The following is a 21,596-nucleotide window of genomic DNA, read 5'->3' on the forward strand; positions in this document are numbered from 1 at the left end:
TTAAACATGGGTTTCCTTTTATTCATCGCTACGTCGCGTTGAATGGTATGAAGCAGTTTCGTTTAGGTTATATTCTTAAGCGTTCATATCTTATATATATATATATATATATAGGGTCACTGCTTAGAACATATATATACCAATAATAAACCGTTGAGGTCTAAATGTTCCTAGTGTAGCCAGGCTATCCAAAAATCGTGACCAAACCTCTTTCCTGAATGCAACTTTAGTATATTAGCAGAAGTGCGGTTATGCAAGTTGAGTTCCACATGAAATATTCCACTAAGAAGCACTGTGAAATGAATGGAGCAAGTATATTGTCTGAAATATCTTGTTCTTACAAGAACGCATGAGTGTTCTTACAAGTGACCATCATTATCAGCTTTATTTTAATATCGTATTATAGAAGACTATATGTTGTGTATCCATGTCGACCGAAGAATCTGAACGCGTTTTCAAGATTTAAAAGTGTTGTGTGGGTTTTCATATTAGTAATGAACCGGTACTTAGAAGACACGTGTGCGTGCTTGTGATGGATTTTTTTTGCTATAAATACGGCCTCCCGCCAAGGTATGTAGTAATCAAATCGCAGGTTCTGATTGAGCTTATATTGTTTGGTTATCTGTCTTGATCAGAATCGGCGTATATTAATATATAAAAAGAGAGAGTAAGAGTATATATGGAGATGGTCGTGAGAAGGGGTTGGGTAATGGCATTTGTGTTGGTGTTACTGATGTCAACCCAAGTGTTGGGAAAATTATCTGGTATAGGTGGTCGTGGCAGCGGCAAAAGCGGGCATTATATACATGGAGCAGGCGGTGCTCGTGCTGTTGTCGGGGATGGTATAAGAGCTCAAGGTGGTTCCAGCGGTGGTTTTGCAGCCGGAGATGGAGGTGCAAGTTCTAATATAAGAACGGGAGGAGGAGTTGTTGGTGACGGAGGTGGAAAAAGTGTTGGTAGCATTGTTAGAAATAATGCCGGTGGTTCTAGAAAAGGTGATAGTGGCGTTATTGGAAGTGGAAGAAACCGTATAGATGGTACTTTTCAAGGTGAAATAGGCGTCATGTATGGTGTTAGTGGTTTCGTTAGAAGAGGCGGTCACAGGCGAGTTGTAGGAAGTGGTGCTAGAAGAGGTGATCACAAAGGAGTTTCTGATAGCATTGTTGTAGGAATTGGTAATAGTGGTGCTGCTGGAGGTACTACAACTAGTAGCGATACGTCTAGTGGTGATATTAGTGGTGCTGGTGGTGCCGGTGGTGCCAGTGGTGCCGGTGGTGCTGGTGGTGCCAGTGGTGCAGGGGGAGCTAGTGGTGCCGGTGGTGCTAGTGGTGCCGGTGGTGCCACTGGTGCTGGTGGGGCAAGTGGTGCTGGTGGTGCTAGTGGTGCTGATGCTGGTGGTAGTGGTGGTGCTAGTGGTGGTGCTAGTGGTGGTGATAGTGGTGCTGGTGGTGCAAGTGGTGCTGGTGGTCCTAGTGGTGCGGGTGGTCCCAGTGGTGCGGGTGGTCCTAGTGGTGCTGGTGGTCCCGGTGGTGCCAGTGGTCCTGGTGGTGCTGGTGGTGCCAGTGGTGCCGGTGGTGCTGGTGGTGATGATGGTACTAGTGGTGCTGGTGGTGTTAGTGGTGCTGGTGGTGCTAGTGGTGCTGGTGGTGGTGCCAATGGAACTAATGTTGTTGGAGATGGTCTTAGTGGTAGTGTTGGTGGAGATGGAACTGCTACTAGTACCGATGTTTCTAGTGGTAGTATTAGTGGTGCTGGTGGTGCCGGTGCTGCTAGCGGTGCCGGTGGTGCTGGTGCTGCTAGCGGTGCTGGTGGAGCTAGTGGTGCTGGTGGTGCTAGTGGTGCAGGGGGTGCTACTGGTGCTGGTGGCGCAAGTGGTGCTGGTGGTGCTAGTGGTGCTAATGCTGGTGGTACTGGTGAGAGTGATGATACTAGTAGTGATGGCGGTGCTACTGATACTGGTGGTGCAAGTGGTGCTGGTGGTACTGGTGGTAGCAGTGGTGCTGGTGGTTCTGATGCTGGTGGTAATGGTGGTTCTAGTGGTGCTGGTAGTGCTAGTGTTGGTGCTAGTGGTGCTGGTGGTGGTGGTAGTGGTGGTGCTAGTGGTGCTGGTGGTGCTACCGGTGCTGGTGGTGCTGCTGGTGCTGGTGGTCCTAGTGGTGCTGGTGGACCTAGTGGTGCTGGTGGTACTGGAGGAGCAAGTGGTTCTGGTGGTGCCGGTGGAAGTGCTGGTGCTGGTGGAAATGCTGGTGCTGGTGGAAATGCTAGTGCTGGTGGAGGTGCCCATGCTGTTAAGTTTGTTGGTAATGTTGTTTGAAACAGCGTTGGTAGTTATGTTGAAGGTGGTGCCACTGATATTGTTGGAAGCGGAAATGATTCGAAAAGGTGTAGGTGGCGTTGAGTTTTAAGAAATTCTAGCATGTAATGCACGTACGCTTTCATGCATTCTCTTTCCTTCTTGCTTTTTTTTTTTTTTTTTGTCAAAGTTCTTTCTTGCTTATTTTGCATGCATTCCCATTGTTATCACTTATGAAGTTAATCTTGTTTTCCTTTGTACTAGTATATGATATCAATAAACTCTTTTCATAAGATGGATANATTATTAAAATTATATAGTCTAAAAAACAATGTTGTGTACTTCCGTTTATTATATAGGGGATTGCACTCCTAAATCTAACAAAATAATTATAAATATTTTTCAAAAAGAAGTTTTAAAAAGCTAACTTTGTTTATGATTTGATTTTTACTCTTCTACATTTGTAATTAGGCTCAGAAAGCTTTAACAGAAAAATATTCTAAGATGCCAGTATTTGAGCTCAAATATGCTTTTGTATTGGTAAAAAAGTCTGCACTCCGTTTTGTTGGGTCATCTTTCCATTCTGTTATTTATTTTGTGCTACGCAACTGTACAAAATAAAGTCACAAGAAAATTGCTTTTTGGGAGAATCTAAACTCTAAAGTTGATGAAGAGAGTGGAGATCAGTGATCAGTCAGTCACAGTGTCACACCTTCGCTGCCAAAACTCCCTTTATTATATGCTAATTGCCAAGTATATTGTTTTTTTTTTTTCTGTCGGCATGCCCAAGTGTAGAAGTATATTATTTACTCCGTTTTAAAATATATGATGTTTTAACTTAAAACATGCATATTAAAAAGTGTTTATTTTTAAAAAATTCAACTAATTAATCAGAAGCAATATGCATAATATTAAATATAAAATTAATCTAAAAGTTGCATAGAAATTTGACAACATGTTATATTATGAACAAAATTTTTTTTTTTAAAACATTGTATATTATGAAACGGAGGCAGTATTATTTTGTTTTTTAGTTGGACAGCTCCCATTGTTTATTCCCACTTTATCACGTGTTTTCCAACTCGGTGTGATCCGCACATACTAGAGTACCTTTTTTGTCATCTTTAAACATGGGTTTCCTTTTATTCATCGCTACGTCGCGTTGAATGGCATGAAGCAGTTTCGTTTAGGGTATATTCTTAAGCGTTCATATCTTATATATATATATATATATATAGGGTCACTGCTTAGAACATATATATACCAATAATAAACCGTTGAGGTCTAAATGTTCCTAGTGTAGCCAGGCTATCCAAAAATCGTGACCAAACCTCTTTCCTGAATGCAACTTTAGTATATTAGCAGAAGTGCGGTTATGCAAGTTGAGTTCCACATGAAATATTCCACTAAGAAGCACTGTGAAATGAATGGAGCAAGTATATTGTCTGAAATATCTTGTTCTTACAAGAACGCATGAGTGTTCTTACAAGTGACCATCATTATCAGCTTTATTTTAATATCGTATTATAGAAGACTATATGTTGTGTATCCATGTCGACCGAAGAATCTGAACGCGTTTTCAAGATTTAAAAGTGTTGTGTGGGTTTTCATATTAGTAATGAACCGGTACTTAGAAGACACGTGTGCGTGCTTGTGATGGATTTTTTTTGCTATAAATACGGCCTCCCGCCAAGGTATGTAGTAATCAAATCGCAGGTTCTGATTGAGCTTATATTGTTTGGTTATCTGTCTTGATCAGAATCGGCGTATATTAATATATAAAAAGAGAGAGTAAGAGTATATATGGAGATGGTCGTGAGAAGGGGTTGGGTAATGGCATTTGTGTTGGTGTTACTGATGTCAACCCAAGTGTTGGGAAAATTATCTGGTATAGGTGGTCGTGGCAGCGGCAAAAGCGGGCATTATATACATGGAGCAGGCGGTGCTCGTGCTGTTGTCGGGGATGGTATAAGAGCTCAAGGTGGTTCCAGCGGTGGTTTTGCAGCCGGAGATGGAGGTGCAAGTTCTAATATAAGAACGGGAGGAGGAGTTGTTGGTGACGGAGGTGGAAAAAGTGTTGGTAGCATTGTTAGAAATAATGCCGGTGGTTCTAGAAAAGGTGATAGTGGCGTTATTGGAAGTGGAAGAAACCGTATAGATGGTACTTTTCAAGGTGAAATAGGCGTCATGTATGGTGTTAGTGGTTTCGTTAGAAGAGGCGGTCACAGGCGAGTTGTAGGAAGTGGTGCTAGAAGAGGTGATCACAAAGGAGTTTCTGATAGCATTGTTGTAGGAATTGGTAATAGTGGTGCTGCTGGAGGTACTACAACTAGTAGCGATACGTCTAGTGGTGATATTAGTGGTGCTGGTGGTGCCGGTGGTGCCAGTGGTGCCGGTGGTGCTGGTGGTGCCAGTGGTGCAGGGGGAGCTAGTGGTGCCGGTGGTGCTAGTGGTGCTGGTGGTGCCACTGGTGCTGGTGGGGCAAGTGGTGCTGGTGGTGCTAGTGGTGCTGATGCTGGTGGTAGTGGTGGTGCTAGTGGTGGTGCTAGTGGTGGTGATAGTGGTGCTGGTGGTGCAAGTGGTGCTGGTGGTCCTAGTGGTGCGGGTGGTCCTAGTGGTGCGGGTGGTCCTAGTGGTGCTGGTGGTCCCGGTGGTGCCAGTGGTCCTGGTGGTGCTGGTGGTGCCAGTGGTGCCGGTGGTGCTGGTGGTGATGATGGTACTAGTGGTGCTGGTGGTGTTAGTGGTGCTGGTGGTGCTAGTGGTGCTGGTGGTGGTGCCAATGGAACTAATGTTGTTGGAGATGGTCTTAGTGGTAGTGTTGGTGGAGATGGAACTGCTACTAGTACCGATGTTTCTAGTGGTAGTATTAGTGGTGCTGGTGGTGCCGGTGCTGCTAGCGGTGCCGGTGGTGCTGGTGCTGCTAGCGGTGCTGGTGGAGCTAGTGGTGCTGGTGGTGCTAGTGGTGCAGGGGGTGCTACTGGTGCTGGTGGCGCAAGTGGTGCTGGTGGTGCTAGTGGTGCTAATGCTGGTGGTACTGGTGAGAGTGATGATACTAGTAGTGATGGCGGTGCTACTGATACTGGTGGTGCAAGTGGTGCTGGTGGTACTGGTGGTAGCAGTGGTGCTGGTGGTTCTGATGCTGGTGGTAATGGTGGTTCTAGTGGTGCTGGTAGTGCTAGTGTTGGTGCTAGTGGTGCTGGTGGTGGTGGTAGTGGTGGTGCTAGTGGTGCTGGTGGTGCTACCGGTGCTGGTGGTGCTGCTGGTGCTGGTGGTCCTAGTGGTGCTGGTGGACCTAGTGGTGCTGGTGGTACTGGAGGAGCAAGTGGTTCTGGTGGTGCCGGTGGAAGTGCTGGTGCTGGTGGAAATGCTGGTGCTGGTGGAAATGCTAGTGCTGGTGGAGGTGCCCATGCTGTTAAGTTTGTTGGTAATGTTGTTTGAAACAGCGTTGGTAGTTATGTTGAAGGTGGTGCCACTGATATTGTTGGAAGCGGAAATGATTCGAAAAGGTGTAGGTGGCGTTGAGTTTTAAGAAATTCTAGCATGTAATGCACGTACGCTTTCATGCATTCTCTTTCCTTCTTGCTTTTTTTTTTTTTTTTTGTCAAAGTTCTTTCTTGCTTATTTTGCATGCATTCCCATTGTTATCACTTATGAAGTTAATCTTGTTTTCCTTTGTACTAGTATATGATATCAATAAACTCTTTTCATAAGATGGATATAATTAAGTTCAAATCAATCAATGTTTTCGATTCATAATGGCCAAAGCAGAACAATAATGCACCAGGGAAACTTAACCTTTTACCAAAAAAAAAAAAAAATGCACCAAGGTCATAATTGTATTAGCCCATCCTCCAATGTTAAGATTTGCGGAGTATGATGAAGAGATTAGGAGAATAGAGTTAAGAGAGAACAGAGAATAAAAAGACTTTCTTAGTATATATCAAATGAGTGTTACATAGCTTATTATAGAGAGGACATATAGCCGTTAGAGATAGGAGAAGGATGGAAAGTGATCTAGGTTGACTTGTCGTGGTCGCTCTTCATGGTGAAAGCGACCTGCCCGTCCCTTGTTTCACTTGCACCAGCTCGTCCTCCAAAGTACACATGTGACTCTCTTCACTCTTAGGTATTTTACACCTTCCTTCTTCTAGATCCTTCTTTCTCTTGGGCTCTAATACAAACCAGGCCTCTTCTCTTTATTCTTATAATCGAATCATAGACTATTGATCTTGGTTGTACGGACAGTCGTACGGTTGTACGGACACCATTTTCCTTGGTCACTTGTTCTTACCCCGGATCAATACTCCCCCTCAAGTTTAGCGGAATGGCTAAACTTGGAGCCCTGTTAGACATCACCTCATTAAAAACCTCAATATATAAAACCGCTTGGGACAAGACTATATTGAGGGAAAAAGAGTGTGATGACTACGGGAGAGGGGACTTGAGATCAAGGGTGAGTTAAGTCCACAAGTCCAAGTTTGCTATGGACATGAGAGCATACTTGACGACTTGCGGCCTTGGTAAAAATATCAGCGAGCCGATCTTTACTTGGTGTAAAGTATGGGAGAGTAACACCTTCTTCAATCTTTTCTCGAACTGTGTGGTAGTCTAGCTCAATGTGTTTGGTTCTTTCATGAAACACTGAGTTGGTTGCGATGTGGATGGCTGCTTGATTGTCACAATGCATAGGAATAGGAGTGGTTGTCTTGATGCCTAGATCTTCAAGCAATGCCTTGAGCCATGTGAGCTCGGTTGTAAGCTTCCTCATTTCTCGATATTCTGACTCTACACTTGACATTGAAACCACCTTTTGCTTCTTTGTCTTCCATGTAACTAGATTTCCTCCTATAAATCTGCAGTAGCCTGTTATAGATCTTCTATTTGTCTTATCACCACCCCAATCCGCATCGCAATATCACACAAGCTTGGTGCTAGAGTTCTTTCCCATCCAAATGCCTTGTTCGGGGCTTCCTTTAAGATAGTGAAGGATTCTCTCCAAAATGCTCTAGTGGTATGTTGTAGGAGCTTTCATGTATTGACTCAACTGATTCACAGCATAGCAAATATCAGGTCTAGTGAGAGTCAAATATATTAGCTTACCTGCAAGTCGATGATAGCGAGAGGGATTTTCGTAATGTGGATCTTTCCTCTCCCCCTTTCGCTCAACTTGGTATCCGTCAGGAAGTGGTGTGTCTACTGGCTTAGCCCCTAGCTTTTCTGTCTCACACAACAAGTCAAGAGTATATTTTCTTTGTGAAAGAAATAAGCCTTCCGGAAATCGACATACTTCAATCCCAAGAAAATATTTAAGCTCTCCAAGATATTTTATATCAAAAACTGAGTTAAGATGAGCTTTAACCTCCTTAATACCTTCTTCATTGTCTCCGGAGATGATTAAATCATCAACATAAATGAGAACGACAACAATACCTTTTGGAGCTTTGGAGAGTAAAGAGATTGTATCCAGGTGAGACTTCTTGAAGCCATGATTTATAAGTTTAGTGCTTAGCTTGTGGTACCAAGCTCTTGGAGATTGTTTTAGACCATATATAGCCTTTCTGAGGCGCAACACTTTTCCCGCAGCAATAGCGTCTTCGAGACCTGGTGGAGGTGTCATATACACTTCTTCTTCTAGTTCTCATTGTAAGAAGGCATTTTTGACGCCCATATGCCATAACTCCCAAGATAGATTAGTAGCAAGATATAGCATAATTCTTATCGTATGAAGTTTGGCTACCGGTGCAAATGTATCCTTGTAATCTTATCCATATGTTTGTGTGAAGCCACGCGCCACTAGTCGAGCCTTATATCTATCAATGTATCCATTGCTCAAGTACTTAATCGTGAACACCCACTTAGAGCTTACCGCCTTTTTTCCTGGTGGAAGATCAGCTTCATCCCATGTATGGTTGCGCTCCATTGCTCCAAATTCATCATCAACAACATTTAACCATTCCTTACTCTTCTTGGCTTCTTCAAATGTGCTTGGAATGTTGTGTTCATCTATTTTACAGAGAAATGCTTGATGATCAGCCGATAGTAACGCAAGAGAGAAAACAGATTGGATCGGATGAGCAACTGCTTGATTGTTGTAGCAAAATCTTTTATCTCTCCATGTGGATGGATGTGACTTGATCCTTTGACTTCTTCTCAATGGTTGTGGAGTTGGATCATGTTCAAGTTCCTCGTGTGACAACTCAAGTGTGTTCTCCTCTTTCGGCGCCTGAACCATTGTGTGAGAATATTGGTCTTCTGGAGAAAGATCAGTCGACATCGAAGGCACCTCAGTCGAGTCAAGTGGAGTATCCTGGGACACATTGTGGTTTTGATGCGATGAAGCGCCAAGGTGATCGAGTAGGAACTTGAGGCTTGCAGATCGATTAGTTGGAGTGGCAAGATCCTTTAGATTGTCCCAATCTTTCTTGTCAAAGTAACCTTATTCTTCAAGAAACTTGACATCTCGAGACACAAATGTGCGGTTGTTGATAGGATCAAAGCACTTGTATCCCTTTTGGGTGATTGAGTAGCCGAGAAACATGCAATTGGTGCTTTTGGCTTCAGTTTTGTTCCTCAACTCACCGGGTACTAAAACAAAGCAAACACACCCAAACACTTTTAGATGACTAATGGATGGTTTAAATTGGTTCAATACCTCAAATGGTGATTTATCTTCCAAAATCTTTGTTGGGATTCTGTTGATGAGGTAGCATGCTGTCATGATTGCATCTCCCCAATATCTCTTAGGTACATTGGCATGGAACATCATTGATCTTGCGACTTCCATCAAATGTCGATTCTTTCTTTTGGCTATTCCGTTTTGTTGAGGAGTGTATGGACAACTGGTTTGGTGTATAATGTCATGTCTCGCTAGATGTTATTTGAAACTATTGCTTTTATAATCTCCTCCATTATCTGTTTTAAACACTTTAATCTTAGCATTAAATTGATTAGTAATATAGTTTTGAAAGTTTGTGAAAGCATCAATCACACGATCTTTAGAAGGTAGCAATGTAACCCAAGTATATTTCGATTTTTCATCAATAAAGATCACAAAGTACTTGTTATTATCCCTATAAACACATGGTGATGTCCACACATAAGAATGAACCAAATCAAAGCATTTTTCATAAAAGGTAGTGGACTTAGAGAAAACAGTCTTACAATGTGTGCCAAGAATACAAGCTTCACAACTAGAATGATCAAATGAAACATTAGGTATCATCAATTCAAGTGCTCTAGAATGAGGATGACCTAATCTAGCATGCTAAATAACATTAAAAGAAACACCTAGACAAGAACCAAAAGAAACCGATTGAGAAGGGCTTGGTGATTTAGGTGAGATATCTTCAATCAGTTTTGCAGTCTCAATATCCTGAAAATAAACATCATTAGTTGTCCGTTTTACCAATAAGAGACTAGAGGTGAACTTGGGCATATAGAATGCCTTAGATTTTTTATTAAATAACTTTAGGTTACCAATCCCTTGAACTAGTATTTTATTTCCATTAGCGATTATAAGATTACCATTAGCCGATTCAATATTGTTTAGGAGATTCAAATTACTAATCATGTGATGTGAAGCACCCGAATCAACAACAAGAGAATTCTTAGGTCTAGGGGTTAAAAAGGTTTTATCGAACTCCTTGAGAGCCAAAGACTTGAAAAATGCCTCCAAGTCGGATTTCCTCACATAGTCTCCGGATGCTGTCTCTTCTCCACTCTTTGATGTGCTGGTTTGTCCTGGTTCATCCTTAGAGTGAGTGAGGTTGGCTCTTGGATCTTTGTTGTTGTTGAGGGAACTTGGTCTCAAGTGAGGGTGAAGGAACCAACACTTATCTTTAGTGTGATTCTTCCTCTTGCAATGCTCACACCCTCCTTTTGATCTTCGATCCTCTGGTTTGAATGTTCCTTTGTTGGTCGTGACTAACTCCCCTTTACCGCTAAACAGACCAAGTGAGCCTTGCTCCTTTTGGATTTGGGAGCAGACGGTGTCAAGACTAGGGAGCTTGTCAGATCTTAGGATGTGTTTGATGAGGTCGTTGAAGGTAGGGTTGAGTGTGAGTAGGAGAGCAAAGACTTTGTCTTGTTCTCTTCGCTCGTTGAGTACAGTCGGATCCATGGTGTTTGGCCTAAGCATTTCGAACTCAGCCCAAAGAGATCTAAAATTGCCGAAATGCTTGTTAAACTCCATGTCTTCTTGACTCAAGTTATTAATGGCTTTCTTTACTTCAAAGACAAGAGTCAGGTTGGACATTCTTAAGAGTCTCCCATAGTTCACTCGCCGTCGCATAATATGAGTATGCTTCAAGGATTGGAGCTTCGAGAGAGTTTTAGAGGATGGAGGCGACAGTTTGATCTTCTTGGAACCATTTGGCCTCTTATATGAGTCTAGTCTCCTCTTCATCTTCTTTGATGGTTTCTTTTCCATCTCCTATGGTGGCTTTCTTTGGAGCTTTTCCACCTTCGATAGGACTCCAAAGTCTGCGGCCACATAATGCGGTTTATGTGGTTCTTGACCACAGGAGGTAGTTTCTTCCTTTGAGAACGATTGGTAGCACAAGCGGCTTTGAGTTCTCCATGATCGAGTGCTATAGACCGTTGGGTAATGCTTTTAACCAGAGAATAAAGCATGAGCAACGAACAAGAATGGAACACGAGTAACAAGAATTTGAGAATGAAGAGAACAAAAGAATTAGATTGTCAAGAACAACAACCTTGCTCTGATACAATGTTAAGATTTGCGGAATATGATGAAGAGAGAACAGAGAATAAAAAAGACTTTCTTAGTATATATCAAATGAGTGTTACATAGCTTATTATAGAGAGACAATGGGCATATAGTCGTTAGAGATAGGAGAAGGATGGAAAGTGACTCTAGGTTGACTTGTCGTGGTCGCTCTTCATGGCGAAAGTGACATGCCCGTCCCTTGTTTGACTCGCACCAGCTCGTCCTCCAAGGTACACCTGTGACTCTTAGATATTTTACACCTTCCTTCTTCTAGATCCTTCTTTCTCTTGGGCTCTAATACAAACCAGACCTCTTCTCTTTATTCTTATAATCGAATCATGGCCTATTGATCTTGGTTGTACGGACAGTCGTACGGACACCGTTTCCCTTGGTCACATGTTCTTACCCCGGATCAATATGCAATTGAATAGATTACAATCTGCAATCCTATTTTTTTTAATGACAAAACGATTTAGGTATTATTAGATTACATCATTACTTAAAAGAAAATTGGTTATATTATTATTGTATTAATATTTTATTTATTTGATGTAGGCTCTGATTGGTAACGGTTGTTACTTTTAGCTGTAGAGACTTTGACTTTAAAATTTTAGTTGCAGAGAATTTGGTTGTAGATGCTTTGACTGTATAAACTTTAATTAATAAAATCTTATTATTTACCAACAACTTTTAAAGCTGTAACTGCTATTTTTATTATTATTATTATTAAATATTATTAATAAATATATATATTATGTCAGAAATTAATTTATATAGCACTTTAATTACAAAATAAATTTTATTAATAATAAATTAAAATTTTGAAAAATATAAGTCAATCAAATATCTGATTTTGTTTGAAAACAAACAACTATAAGAATAAGATCTTAAAAGAAAGAGAAAAAACAAACAACTATAAGAATAAGATCTTAAAACAAACAACTATAGGAACAACCATAAAAACAAACAAACAATTAATGATTTTATTCTCTTATTAATGATGAATTTCATAAACTATTTTACAATATTATTAGTGATGATGATGAAAAAAAATTATTATCGAAATAGATCTTAAAAGAAAGCGAAAAAAATGAGAATAATTAATTTATAAAAATAAAATATGTAAAATATGTATATATATACTTTTGGAGAGCTTTTAAATATGAAAGGGAGAAAAAAAAGAATGCTTTTAAAATTGTTTAGTTTTAAAGTATGTGTTTTGACGCTTAAAAAAAATGAGAAAACAAGGAAGAGAAAGTAAAAAAGTGGTTTTAAAAGCAAAAAAAGTGTGACTGATAAAAAAAATAGATATCAAGACTTTAAACATTTTTAAAGTTTAAAAGTGTGTTACCAATCAGACCTGTAATTTCTCGCCAAAAATACGATTTTGTGTTGGTCTTTAAAAAAAAAAGGTGATTTCTAGCCAAAAATATAATATGGTGATTCTAGGTTTTTTGCTAAAATGTAATTTTTGGTTTTTGGCCAAAACGTGATTCTACGCTTTTTTCCCGTGATTCCTCGTTTTTTCGCCAATAACGTGATTCCTCTTCTTTTTTTTTTGTCAAAAATATAATTTTGCAGCTTTAATTATTAACATTGCATAATCGCATAATTACATATATTGCATAATGAAAAATCACGTAATGAAATAATTATGTTAGTTGGATATATGCGGAAATGTGGAATGTAATAACAACTTTATACACTTGTTTGTATAATGAATTTTCTTTCATATTTTTTAGACGAAAACGCAAAAAACGAAAAATACAAATCATTTTTGTGTTTTGTAGAACATTACATAGATTTTTGATTGGTAAGTTTATTGCATAGTTGCAATAGAAAACACTATTATATCATTGTATATCTTATCAATCATAACCAATAATCCACAAAAACCATTAAATTTCTAAGCTAAAAAAAAAATTTCGTCGTATTTTCAAAACGGAAATGGAGTTTCCAAACAAAGATTTATATGAGTTGTGTTTCAGTGGCTTGTTTCCATGTTTCCACGAATTTTCGTTTCTGAAACGTTTCGGAAACAGAAAACGGATCTTAAAAAGAGTTTATATGCAACATAGATTTTTTTTATAAATTAAATTTATTTTAGTATTAGTATATTACTATGATTAGTAAAAAATTAAAATCATCTAAGATTTGGTATTTTACAATATCTAAAATTTTAATACTTTTTATTGGTATTTGTAGACATTAATAAATACATGTTATATATTACTTTTACAAAATAATAAGTGTAATGTATAGTCAATCTTAGTATTTTTATTTTATTCTCTCTTCTTATGTAAATAGCTTTTAACAAATTTTTGATATATTTTATATATATTTCAAGACTAAAATACTTCAAAAACTATAGATTCTTTAGATTTAAAAATATTTATGATGCACAACGATAATTTAAATTGCAAAGGAAATATTTAATATAGATCATAATAAATATTTTAAAAAATAACTTAATAATTTATTTTAAACCAATTGATTATTTAAAATAATAAAAATTCCAAAAATGTTATATCTGGACTTTTTAAAGTTATTAATCGATTTCACAACTCAAGGCTCATAACATACAAAAAAACATTAGCAGAATACTAAAATAATTTGACTATTATACCAACGCAATCACACGTTATAAATATAGATAAGAATATAAATTTTATATATAGATATATATGTCACTTTTATTTATAAACATGTTTTCTACTTTGATATATTCGATTAATAATTTAATATTATAAAGTGAGACTATAATTTACAAAACTGAAATGATCATATTGAACTCATTATGAAAGATGTTGTCTACTTTTTTAAATTTTAGTACAAAAATGAGGTGTTAGCTTTAAAATGCTTTAAACTAAGTGTTCTTATTTGTTATGTTTTCATTAGATTTCATTTTCAAAAAGGTTTAAATACCCTCAAAAGCTCACTTCAGCTTTTATACTTTTTTTCTTTGAATTTATATTTTCATTACGCTAGTAAAGCTCTTAAAATAGTCTACATAAAATTTTTTACTATCATCTATTTCACTTATATTTTTTTCCTTTGTAATACTTGGAATCAACAATGAGTTAGAAATAAAATTTGAAAATTTCCAAATTAATAATGCTATATCAACTGTAGAAAAAACTAAATATATATTGGATATTTAATTTATTTCTGTTTTTATTTCTACAAATTAAAATTCTATGTGTCATCCAAATTTTTTAAAATGATGAAGTCTATTATTTGTTTTAATTATATTGGTTATCTTTTAAAAATTATGTTTTTAACTAAAAACTGATGTGGCAAGTTGAAAAGTTGATGTGTATTAATTAACATATTTTAATTGGTTAAGTCTTTAAATGAGGTGTCAGCTTCATATTTCCCAAAATGTTGATGTGTCAGCACTAGAGAGAAACTCTTTGTACTTTTATTGTATTGATTATATGTCAGTTTGGATTGATAAATAAAAATTAGAGTTTATGGGTCTGAATGGTGACTGCGGTCGGAGCGGCCAAATCCATCAGCGGTTTAGACCGCCCCAAAAATAGGGCGGCCAGCTGACCGCTGCGGACCAACTCTATTTGTACACAAAAATGGTCCGCAGTTGGTCCGCATCAGTTTTCTTTCTATAATCCTTAGACCGCACCGCTGCAGACTGTATTTGATGATGGTGAATAAAAAGCGGTCTAATCTGCTGATGGATTTGTCCACCCTGACCGCTGCAACCATTCACATCCTATATTTTACAATTAAAATAGATTATTACATGTCGCTTTGGGTTGACAAATTGAATTATGATCTAGATTTTAAAACTAAACTAATTATATATTAGTTTGAGTTTATAAAAGAGAATTAAAGATTCTATTTTATAATTAAACGAGATTTTGTGTCGGTTTGGATTTATTTAAATTAATATATTTCAGTTTTTAGTTAATGATTTAAAAATATTTATTAATATCAATTTTATTTAATATGATTTGGCATTATTTGATTGGTTTTAAATAGAGAATTTTTGAGAAATACCCCTTTTGGTATACCCCTTTTCAAAAATACATTTTTTATCTATCCATTTTCAAAAATGATACTTTTTAAATATGAAAAATTATAAAGTTTTATATGATTCACAAAGTATTTCTAGATAAGAATTACTACCTCTAGACTCGATCCAAATATTTATAAAGGTTTAAAACATTGTAAAATATTTTTACAAGGTTTTTAAAAGATTTTTAAACAGAGATTTTAAACAGTTTTTAAAAGGTTTTTAAAAGATTTTTAAAAGGTCTTTAAAAAGTTTTTATACTGTATTTATAAAATATATTAAAAAAATTTACATACATATAAAGATAATTTATGTATATATTTATAAGATTACACACAAATTTTTGAAAATTTGTAATTTTTTAATGGTTTTTTTGTGAAGTTTGAAATAGATGATATTTTTGAAAAATAGTATTACAAAAAGAATATTTTTGAAAAAAAGAGAAACCTAAGTATCGTCCTAACAAAAATTACTCTATAATGTTCTGTCTTATCCGACAATCATCCCGTTTGTACGATATCTTTTTTTTTTTTTTTAAGCTAAATACAATATCTGAAGTTTCCAAAATGGGATATATAATGCACAATAATAAGTAGATATCCGCAAATATATAAAACTTCTCTTCGGATATTCGAAATCCAGTTATTCAGTAGACATTTAGATTAGTTATTACTTAATTGGATATTTTTCATTTTGTTAATAGAAGATAAAATATATACTTCCTATAATAACGATTATTTGTCTCTTTGTAGCATCAGAGTTGCCAAGTAGCTTGCATGCACGCAGACATTAAGAAGCGACGTGTGGTGTGAATAATATGACACGTTAAGTTTTATCTTATATTTAACCTTTATTTGATGATTTGATGTATATTTTAGTTTCTTCTTGCTTTTCTTTTGATTTCCTTTTCTTTAGCAGTTTCTTGAACTCGCAAGAACAAACCCTAACTTCTTAATTTTTCTATCTTTTTGCTCGTCCAAATTTTTTAATGTAAAGTATATATTACGGGAGATCCTTCGCTAATATATCGTATGTACATCAGTTCCCCTAATTGCGACACTCATATATTTCTCCGTATTAATTACATAAAAATCAATCTCCTTGTGCAAGTAAAAATCTCATAGATAAACAAAGAAGATTTGGTGTATTTAATGTAATTAGATAAAACGATATATACGAAGCAAAGTTTTGGAAACTCGAAGGATCTCCCGGTATAATTTCATTGCCACTTTATCCATTTTCCATGTATATATATAGAAAGCAGAAGATAGCATTTTCATCACCAACCATCCTCTGTTTTTTTTTTTTGCAAGCTTCCTCTGTTTTCTAATGGCTCCGCTTAACGATTCTCTTGCATCAATCAATGATGTCATTGAAACAAAACCTCTTGGTGTTCCACAAACTAAGCCAACATTGCAATCAAACTCTTTTAACCTATCCCAAGGGGTCCTTCGTGCCAAAGACTCTTCTCCGATCCTCTTTGATGTCCCTCAGAACGTAACTTTCACACCTTTTGCACCTGACTCCATATCCACTGATGCTCCTGTCCCAATCCTCCTCCGAGTTCAAGCCAACGCTCACAAAGGAGGATTTCTTGGATTCACCAATGAATCTCCCTCCGATCTTCTCACAAACTCCTTGGGAAGATTCGAGAACAGAGAGTTTCTTAGTGTTTTCCGGTTCAAGATGTGGTGGTCGACGGCTTGGATCGGGAAATCCGGGTCGGATATTCAAGCCGAGACTCAGTGGGTGATGCTAAAGATTCCTGAGATCGATTCCTATGTTGCCATCATACCGATCATAGAAGGACCTTTCAGAGCTGTCCTTCACCCTGGTGAAAAAGGTAATGTCTTGATTTGTGCAGAGAGTGGCTCTACTCAAGTGAAGGAGTCATCTTTCAATTCCATTGCCTACGTTCACATTTGTGACAATCCTTATAACCTCATGAGAGAGGCTTTTAGTGCACTTCGTGTCCATATGAACACTTTCAAGCTTCTAGAAGAGAAGAAGCTTCCCAAAATCGTCGATAAGTTTGGATGGTGCACTTGGGATGCTTGCTACTTGACCGTTGATCCTGCAACCATTTGGACCGGAGTTAAGGAGCTTGAAGATGGCGGCGTGTGTCCGAAGTTCATCATCATTGATGATGGATGGCAAAGTATTAACTTTGGTGATGAGCTAGACAAAGACGCTGAGAATCTTGTTCTTGGTGGAGAGCAAATGACTGCAAGGCTTACCAGCTTCAAGGAGTGTAAGAAGTTTAGAAACTATAAAGGTGGATCCTTTATAACATCTGATGCATCTCACTTCGATCCTCACAAGCCTAAGATGATTATCTACAAAGCAACCGAGCGAATTCAGGCGATTATACTGAGACGGAAGCTGGTTCGTGAGTGTGGAGAACAAGATCTACACGAACTTGATGAAAAGATCAAGATTTTGAGTGAAGAACTCAATGCAATGTTCGATGTGGTTGAGAATGAAGAGTCTTTGGGTTCTGAGGATGCTTCAGGCACAGGTATGGAGGCTTTCACAAGGGATTTGAGGACAAGGTTTAAGAGTTTGGATGATATCTATGTGTGGCATGCTCTGTGTGGTGCTTGGAATGGTGTTAGGCCTGAAACCCTGACGCATTTGAAGGCCAAGGTTGTTCCTTTTGACAATTCACCTAGTCTAGATGGTACAATGACTGATCTTGCAGTCGACAAGATTGAGGAAGCTGGGATTGGTCTTGTTCATCCTTCTAAAGCTCATGAATTCTACGATTCCATGCACTCTTATCTTGCTAGTGTTGGTGTTACAGGAGCCAAGATTGATGTTTTCCAGGTAAGTTTTTTATATTATTACTCTGTTTCTTACACATACTATGTTTCTTCTATACATTGACAAGTATGTTTTTGGTTTTAGACCTTGGAGTCCGTAGCAGAAGAACATGGAGGAAGAGTGGAGCTTGCTAAAGCTTACTACAATGGTCTGACCGAATCCATGATCAAGAATTTCAATGGAACCGAAGTCATTGCCAGTATGCAACAGTGCAATGAGTTCTTCTTCCTGGCCACAAAGCAAATCTCTATCGGCAGAGTTGGTAATATGTATATATATGAAGATTTTTCTTTGGACTCCATATATTGTCTCTATAAGTTTATAAGCATTAATGATGTTTTGAATTTTGAACAGGTGATGACTTTTGGTGGCAAGACCCAAATGGTGACCCACAAGGAGTGTATTGGCTACAAGGAGTGCACATGATTCACTGTTCTTACAACAGCTTTTGGATGGGTCATATGATTCAACCAGATTGGGACATGTTCCAATCAGACCATGTCTGCGCCGAGTACCACGCTGCATCTCGAGCCATCTGCGGTGGGCCTGTCTATCTCAGTGACCATCTTGGCAAAGCCTCACATAACTTTGATCTTATCAAGAAACTTGTTTTCTCTGATGGTACCATCCCAAGGTGTATCCACTATGCTCTTCCCACTAGAGATTCACTCTTCAAGAACCCTTTGTTTGACAGCGAATCAATCCTCAAGATCTTCAACTTCAACAAGGTAATCAGTTGTTTACAATCTAATTCTTTTTTTAAAGATAGAAACTTTATTGAATCCCAGAAAATGATTTGTTGCAGTTTGGAGGAGTAATCGGAGCATTCAACTGTCAAGGAGCTGGTTGGAGCCCAAAGGACCATGTGATCAAGGGCTACAAAGAATGTTACACGGCAGTTTCGGGAACGGTTCATGTCTCGGACATCGAATGGGATCAAAACCCAGAAGCTGCAGGTTCTCAAGTGAGCTACACCGGAGATTACTTGGTGTACAAGCAGCAATCTGAAGAAATCCTTTTCATGAACTCAAAATCAGACGCGATCAAGATAACCCTAGAACCATCTGCGTTTGATCTATTCAGTTTCGTGCCAGTCACGGAACTGGGGAGCGCAGGGGTTAGATTTGCTCCTCTAGGGCTGATCAACATGTTCAACTGCGTCGGAACTGTTCAAAACATGGAGGTCACTGGTGATAACATTGTAAGAGTTGACTTGAAAGGCGAAGGAAGTTTCATGTCGTATTCGAGTGTAGCTCCAGTGATGTGTTACTTGAACGACAAGGAAGCTGAGTTTAAGTGGGCAGAAGAAACTGGTAAACTCAGTTTCTATGTTCCATGGGTTGAACAATCTGGTGGCATCTCTCATCTGTCTTTCACCTTTTAATTCTTTTTTTGGATTTTGCTTCTATTTTTAATTTTTCTTGCATTGTGTGATCAGAAGCTGGGTTGTCAGCATCTGAATTTCTCTGTTCGGTTTTTTACTTTTCAATTTGGAGAATTATTAAGCAAGTTTTAATATACAAGGATTTTTTTTATCGATTCAATTGGAGTTTAAAGTCAACTATATTGTTAAAATAAAGTTCAACAATAGGTCAATTTTAGAAAATAGATTACTCCAACTAAGTAAAACGTATTTAGGTATGTTCATATCATTAGATTGTTTCAAATTATTCTTCGAAATCTTATTTTCATTTTTGGGAGAAGATCTGTTTTATTAGATATATAAAGAATTACTATTGCCAAAAAAAAAGTTAAAAAGAAACTAGTTTGTTTATATGTTTGTATCTTAGTCAATGTTAGTGCAGAAAGGACCCCTGATGTTGACCTTTGAACAACGTACATATCATAAGATAAGGCAATGGCACCGTAACGGCTATTTTTGTATACTCGTACTGTCGTACATGAATATATATGTCTCCTTTAAATAATTAAATTGCAAGAACAAAAGGATATTACAAAAGTACAGGAACAAAATTGTGGCAAATTATGGTCTGATTGATGACTAAATTATGATGGTGTGACAAAAATAGGTTCATTGCTTCAATTACCATATAAGCTGATTAGCGATATTAACCCCGTAAAACAATCTATACTAATAAAAAGTATGAGCTATAAGTTCCTAAAGCCGCCCACATATGATTTTAAACAACCAATAGTAATTTGACATATCACTTATTAACATTTTATACAATTTCCAGAATTTTCTATATTAAGAATTATTTTAAACAACCTATCATGTTTTGACATGTCATTCATTAACATTTTTTAAATTTACAGAATTATTTAGAAAAAGGAAAATTTTAAATTTATGGAAATCAAAGAATTAAGCAAAATATCCCACATCGGCTATAAATTTTTTAGACAATGGTTTAGAACCAGTATAAATAAGATTAATATGCTTCCAACAACGAATAAACAAGAAAGCTTGGTTTATCAGGCGTCCATGTTTAAAAGTTTTATTTAGTTTGATCTGGTTTTTTATTTGATCAAATTAAAACTTTAAACAGCTTCAAAAAAATATTATAATATTTAAAAAATTTAAAAGTTTTAAAATTATAAATATTGAAACTTTTAAAAGTTCTTAGCTTTTAAAAAGTTTTTAAATATTATAAGTTTTAAATATTAAAAGTTTTAAATATTATAAATATTGAAAATTTTTAAAAGGTTCAAATTTTATATTTCGAAACCTTTTAAAAGTTTAAAATATTATAAATATTGATGCAAAACATAAATTATCTTATTTATCGACATTTTTGCTTTTTATTTCTTATGAGTTATAAAACATATTTTTGTGTATGATTTTATAGATGAGTTGATATTCTTTCATTAATTTTTTATTTTTGGGTCTAAGGAAGAAGGATTGACATCGCAAGACCTTAATTTGATGTTTGAGTCAAATTTTGAGGTTTAAAGAAGAAAGATGGACGACAAACACACATGTTTTATTAGCTATACATAGGCATGACAGGGTTAGAGTTGTCACGGTTAAGGTTTATTAACCATCGGTTATGGTTAGAAATTTTGTAACTTTAACCAGAATCGTTTAACAAACGGTTAAACGGTTAAACGGTTACGTTTAATTACGGTTACGGTTATTTGATAATATGATACGGTTGATATTATTTGATGATATAATATAATTGATATTATTTATTTATAATTAATATGTTTTTATAGTGTACTCATATTTCTATATATCATATGATTCATATTAAATAAATAAATATTAGTATATTTTATTATTTTTTTAAAATATTATAAACCAAGTAAGGATTTTGGTTTGAGAAGTTTCTAAACGCGTGGATCTAAAACCAAATAAGTATATGGATAAAATTGTCAATAATTGGGTGCATGTGTTGACTATGCTGGTAATCATGAATTTCACAAATTTTATGAGAAAAAAAATGATTTTGTTCTTGGAGTTTGATGGGTTAACAAGTTTTATGATAGTATGAAAAAAGGTTTTTCAGTGGAAGAATGTGAAGAAGTTGACGAGTAAGAAGAAGATAAAGAGTATAACGAAGAACCAAACGGTAAAAGTTACGATGACAATTAACACAAAATTTGACAATGAAAATGACAAGAAAGAATATGAAGAATAAGAAAAGATTGAATAAAAACACGAAAACATAAGTGGTAGCAATCAATTAAATATGAAAACGAGTTAAATTCATGATTATAAAATTGTTTTGTTTTTCTGGTGGTCAAAGAAAATGGTT

General features: G+C 36.7%; 3 protein-coding genes across 3 annotated transcripts; all 3 read left to right on the forward strand.

The window, feature by feature from the left end:
- LOC104709812 (uncharacterized PE-PGRS family protein PE_PGRS54-like) lies at positions 710-2,314 on the forward strand. Its single transcript, XM_010426368.1, has 3 exons — positions 710-1,592; positions 1,677-2,084; positions 2,193-2,314. Exons 1-3 carry the CDS (start codon positions 710-712, stop codon positions 2,312-2,314), a joined length of 1,413 nt encoding a protein of 470 aa, XP_010424670.1.
- On the forward strand, positions 3,594-6,009 carry LOC104709813 (glycine-rich cell wall structural protein-like). The gene has a single exon (XM_019228819.1). It carries the CDS (start codon positions 4,097-4,099, stop codon positions 5,729-5,731), a length of 1,635 nt encoding a protein of 544 aa, XP_019084364.1. The 5' UTR covers positions 3,594-4,096; the 3' UTR covers positions 5,732-6,009.
- On the forward strand, positions 15,945-19,416 carry LOC104707909 (probable galactinol--sucrose galactosyltransferase 4). The gene is made up of 4 exons (XM_010424362.2): positions 15,945-17,880; positions 17,962-18,139; positions 18,232-18,605; positions 18,683-19,416. Exons 1-4 carry the CDS (start codon positions 16,384-16,386, stop codon positions 19,259-19,261), a joined length of 2,628 nt encoding a protein of 875 aa, XP_010422664.1. The 5' UTR covers positions 15,945-16,383; the 3' UTR covers positions 19,262-19,416.

This window comes from Camelina sativa, chromosome 8 (genome assembly GCF_000633955.1).
Source record: "Camelina sativa cultivar DH55 chromosome 8, Cs, whole genome shotgun sequence".
In the NCBI taxonomy this organism is placed as follows: domain Eukaryota; kingdom Viridiplantae; phylum Streptophyta; class Magnoliopsida; order Brassicales; family Brassicaceae; genus Camelina; species Camelina sativa.

Excerpts from the sequence above, each read along its gene's own strand:
- LOC104709812 (XM_010426368.1), top strand. The coding sequence starts at position 710 with ATGGCATTTGTGTTGGTGTTACTGATGTCAACCCAAGTGTTGGGAAAA. Across the intron at positions 1,593-1,676 it reads TGGTGCTGGTGGTGATGATG|ATGGTCTTAGTGGTAGTGTT; the intron begins GTACTAGTGGTG and ends ATGTTGTTGGAG. Across the intron at positions 2,085-2,192 it reads TAGTGGTGCTGGTGGTGGTG|GAGCAAGTGGTTCTGGTGGT; the intron begins GTAGTGGTGGTG and ends GTGGTACTGGAG.
- LOC104709813 (XM_019228819.1), top strand. The coding sequence starts at position 4,097 with ATGGAGATGGTCGTGAGAAGGGGTTGGGTAATGGCATTTGTGTTGGTG.
- LOC104707909 (XM_010424362.2), top strand. The coding sequence starts at position 16,384 with ATGGCTCCGCTTAACGATTCTCTTGCATCAATCAATGATGTCATTGAA. Across the intron at positions 18,140-18,231 it reads AATCTCTATCGGCAGAGTTG|GTGATGACTTTTGGTGGCAA; the intron begins GTAATATGTATA and ends AATTTTGAACAG. Across the intron at positions 18,606-18,682 it reads AGATCTTCAACTTCAACAAG|TTTGGAGGAGTAATCGGAGC; the intron begins GTAATCAGTTGT and ends GATTTGTTGCAG.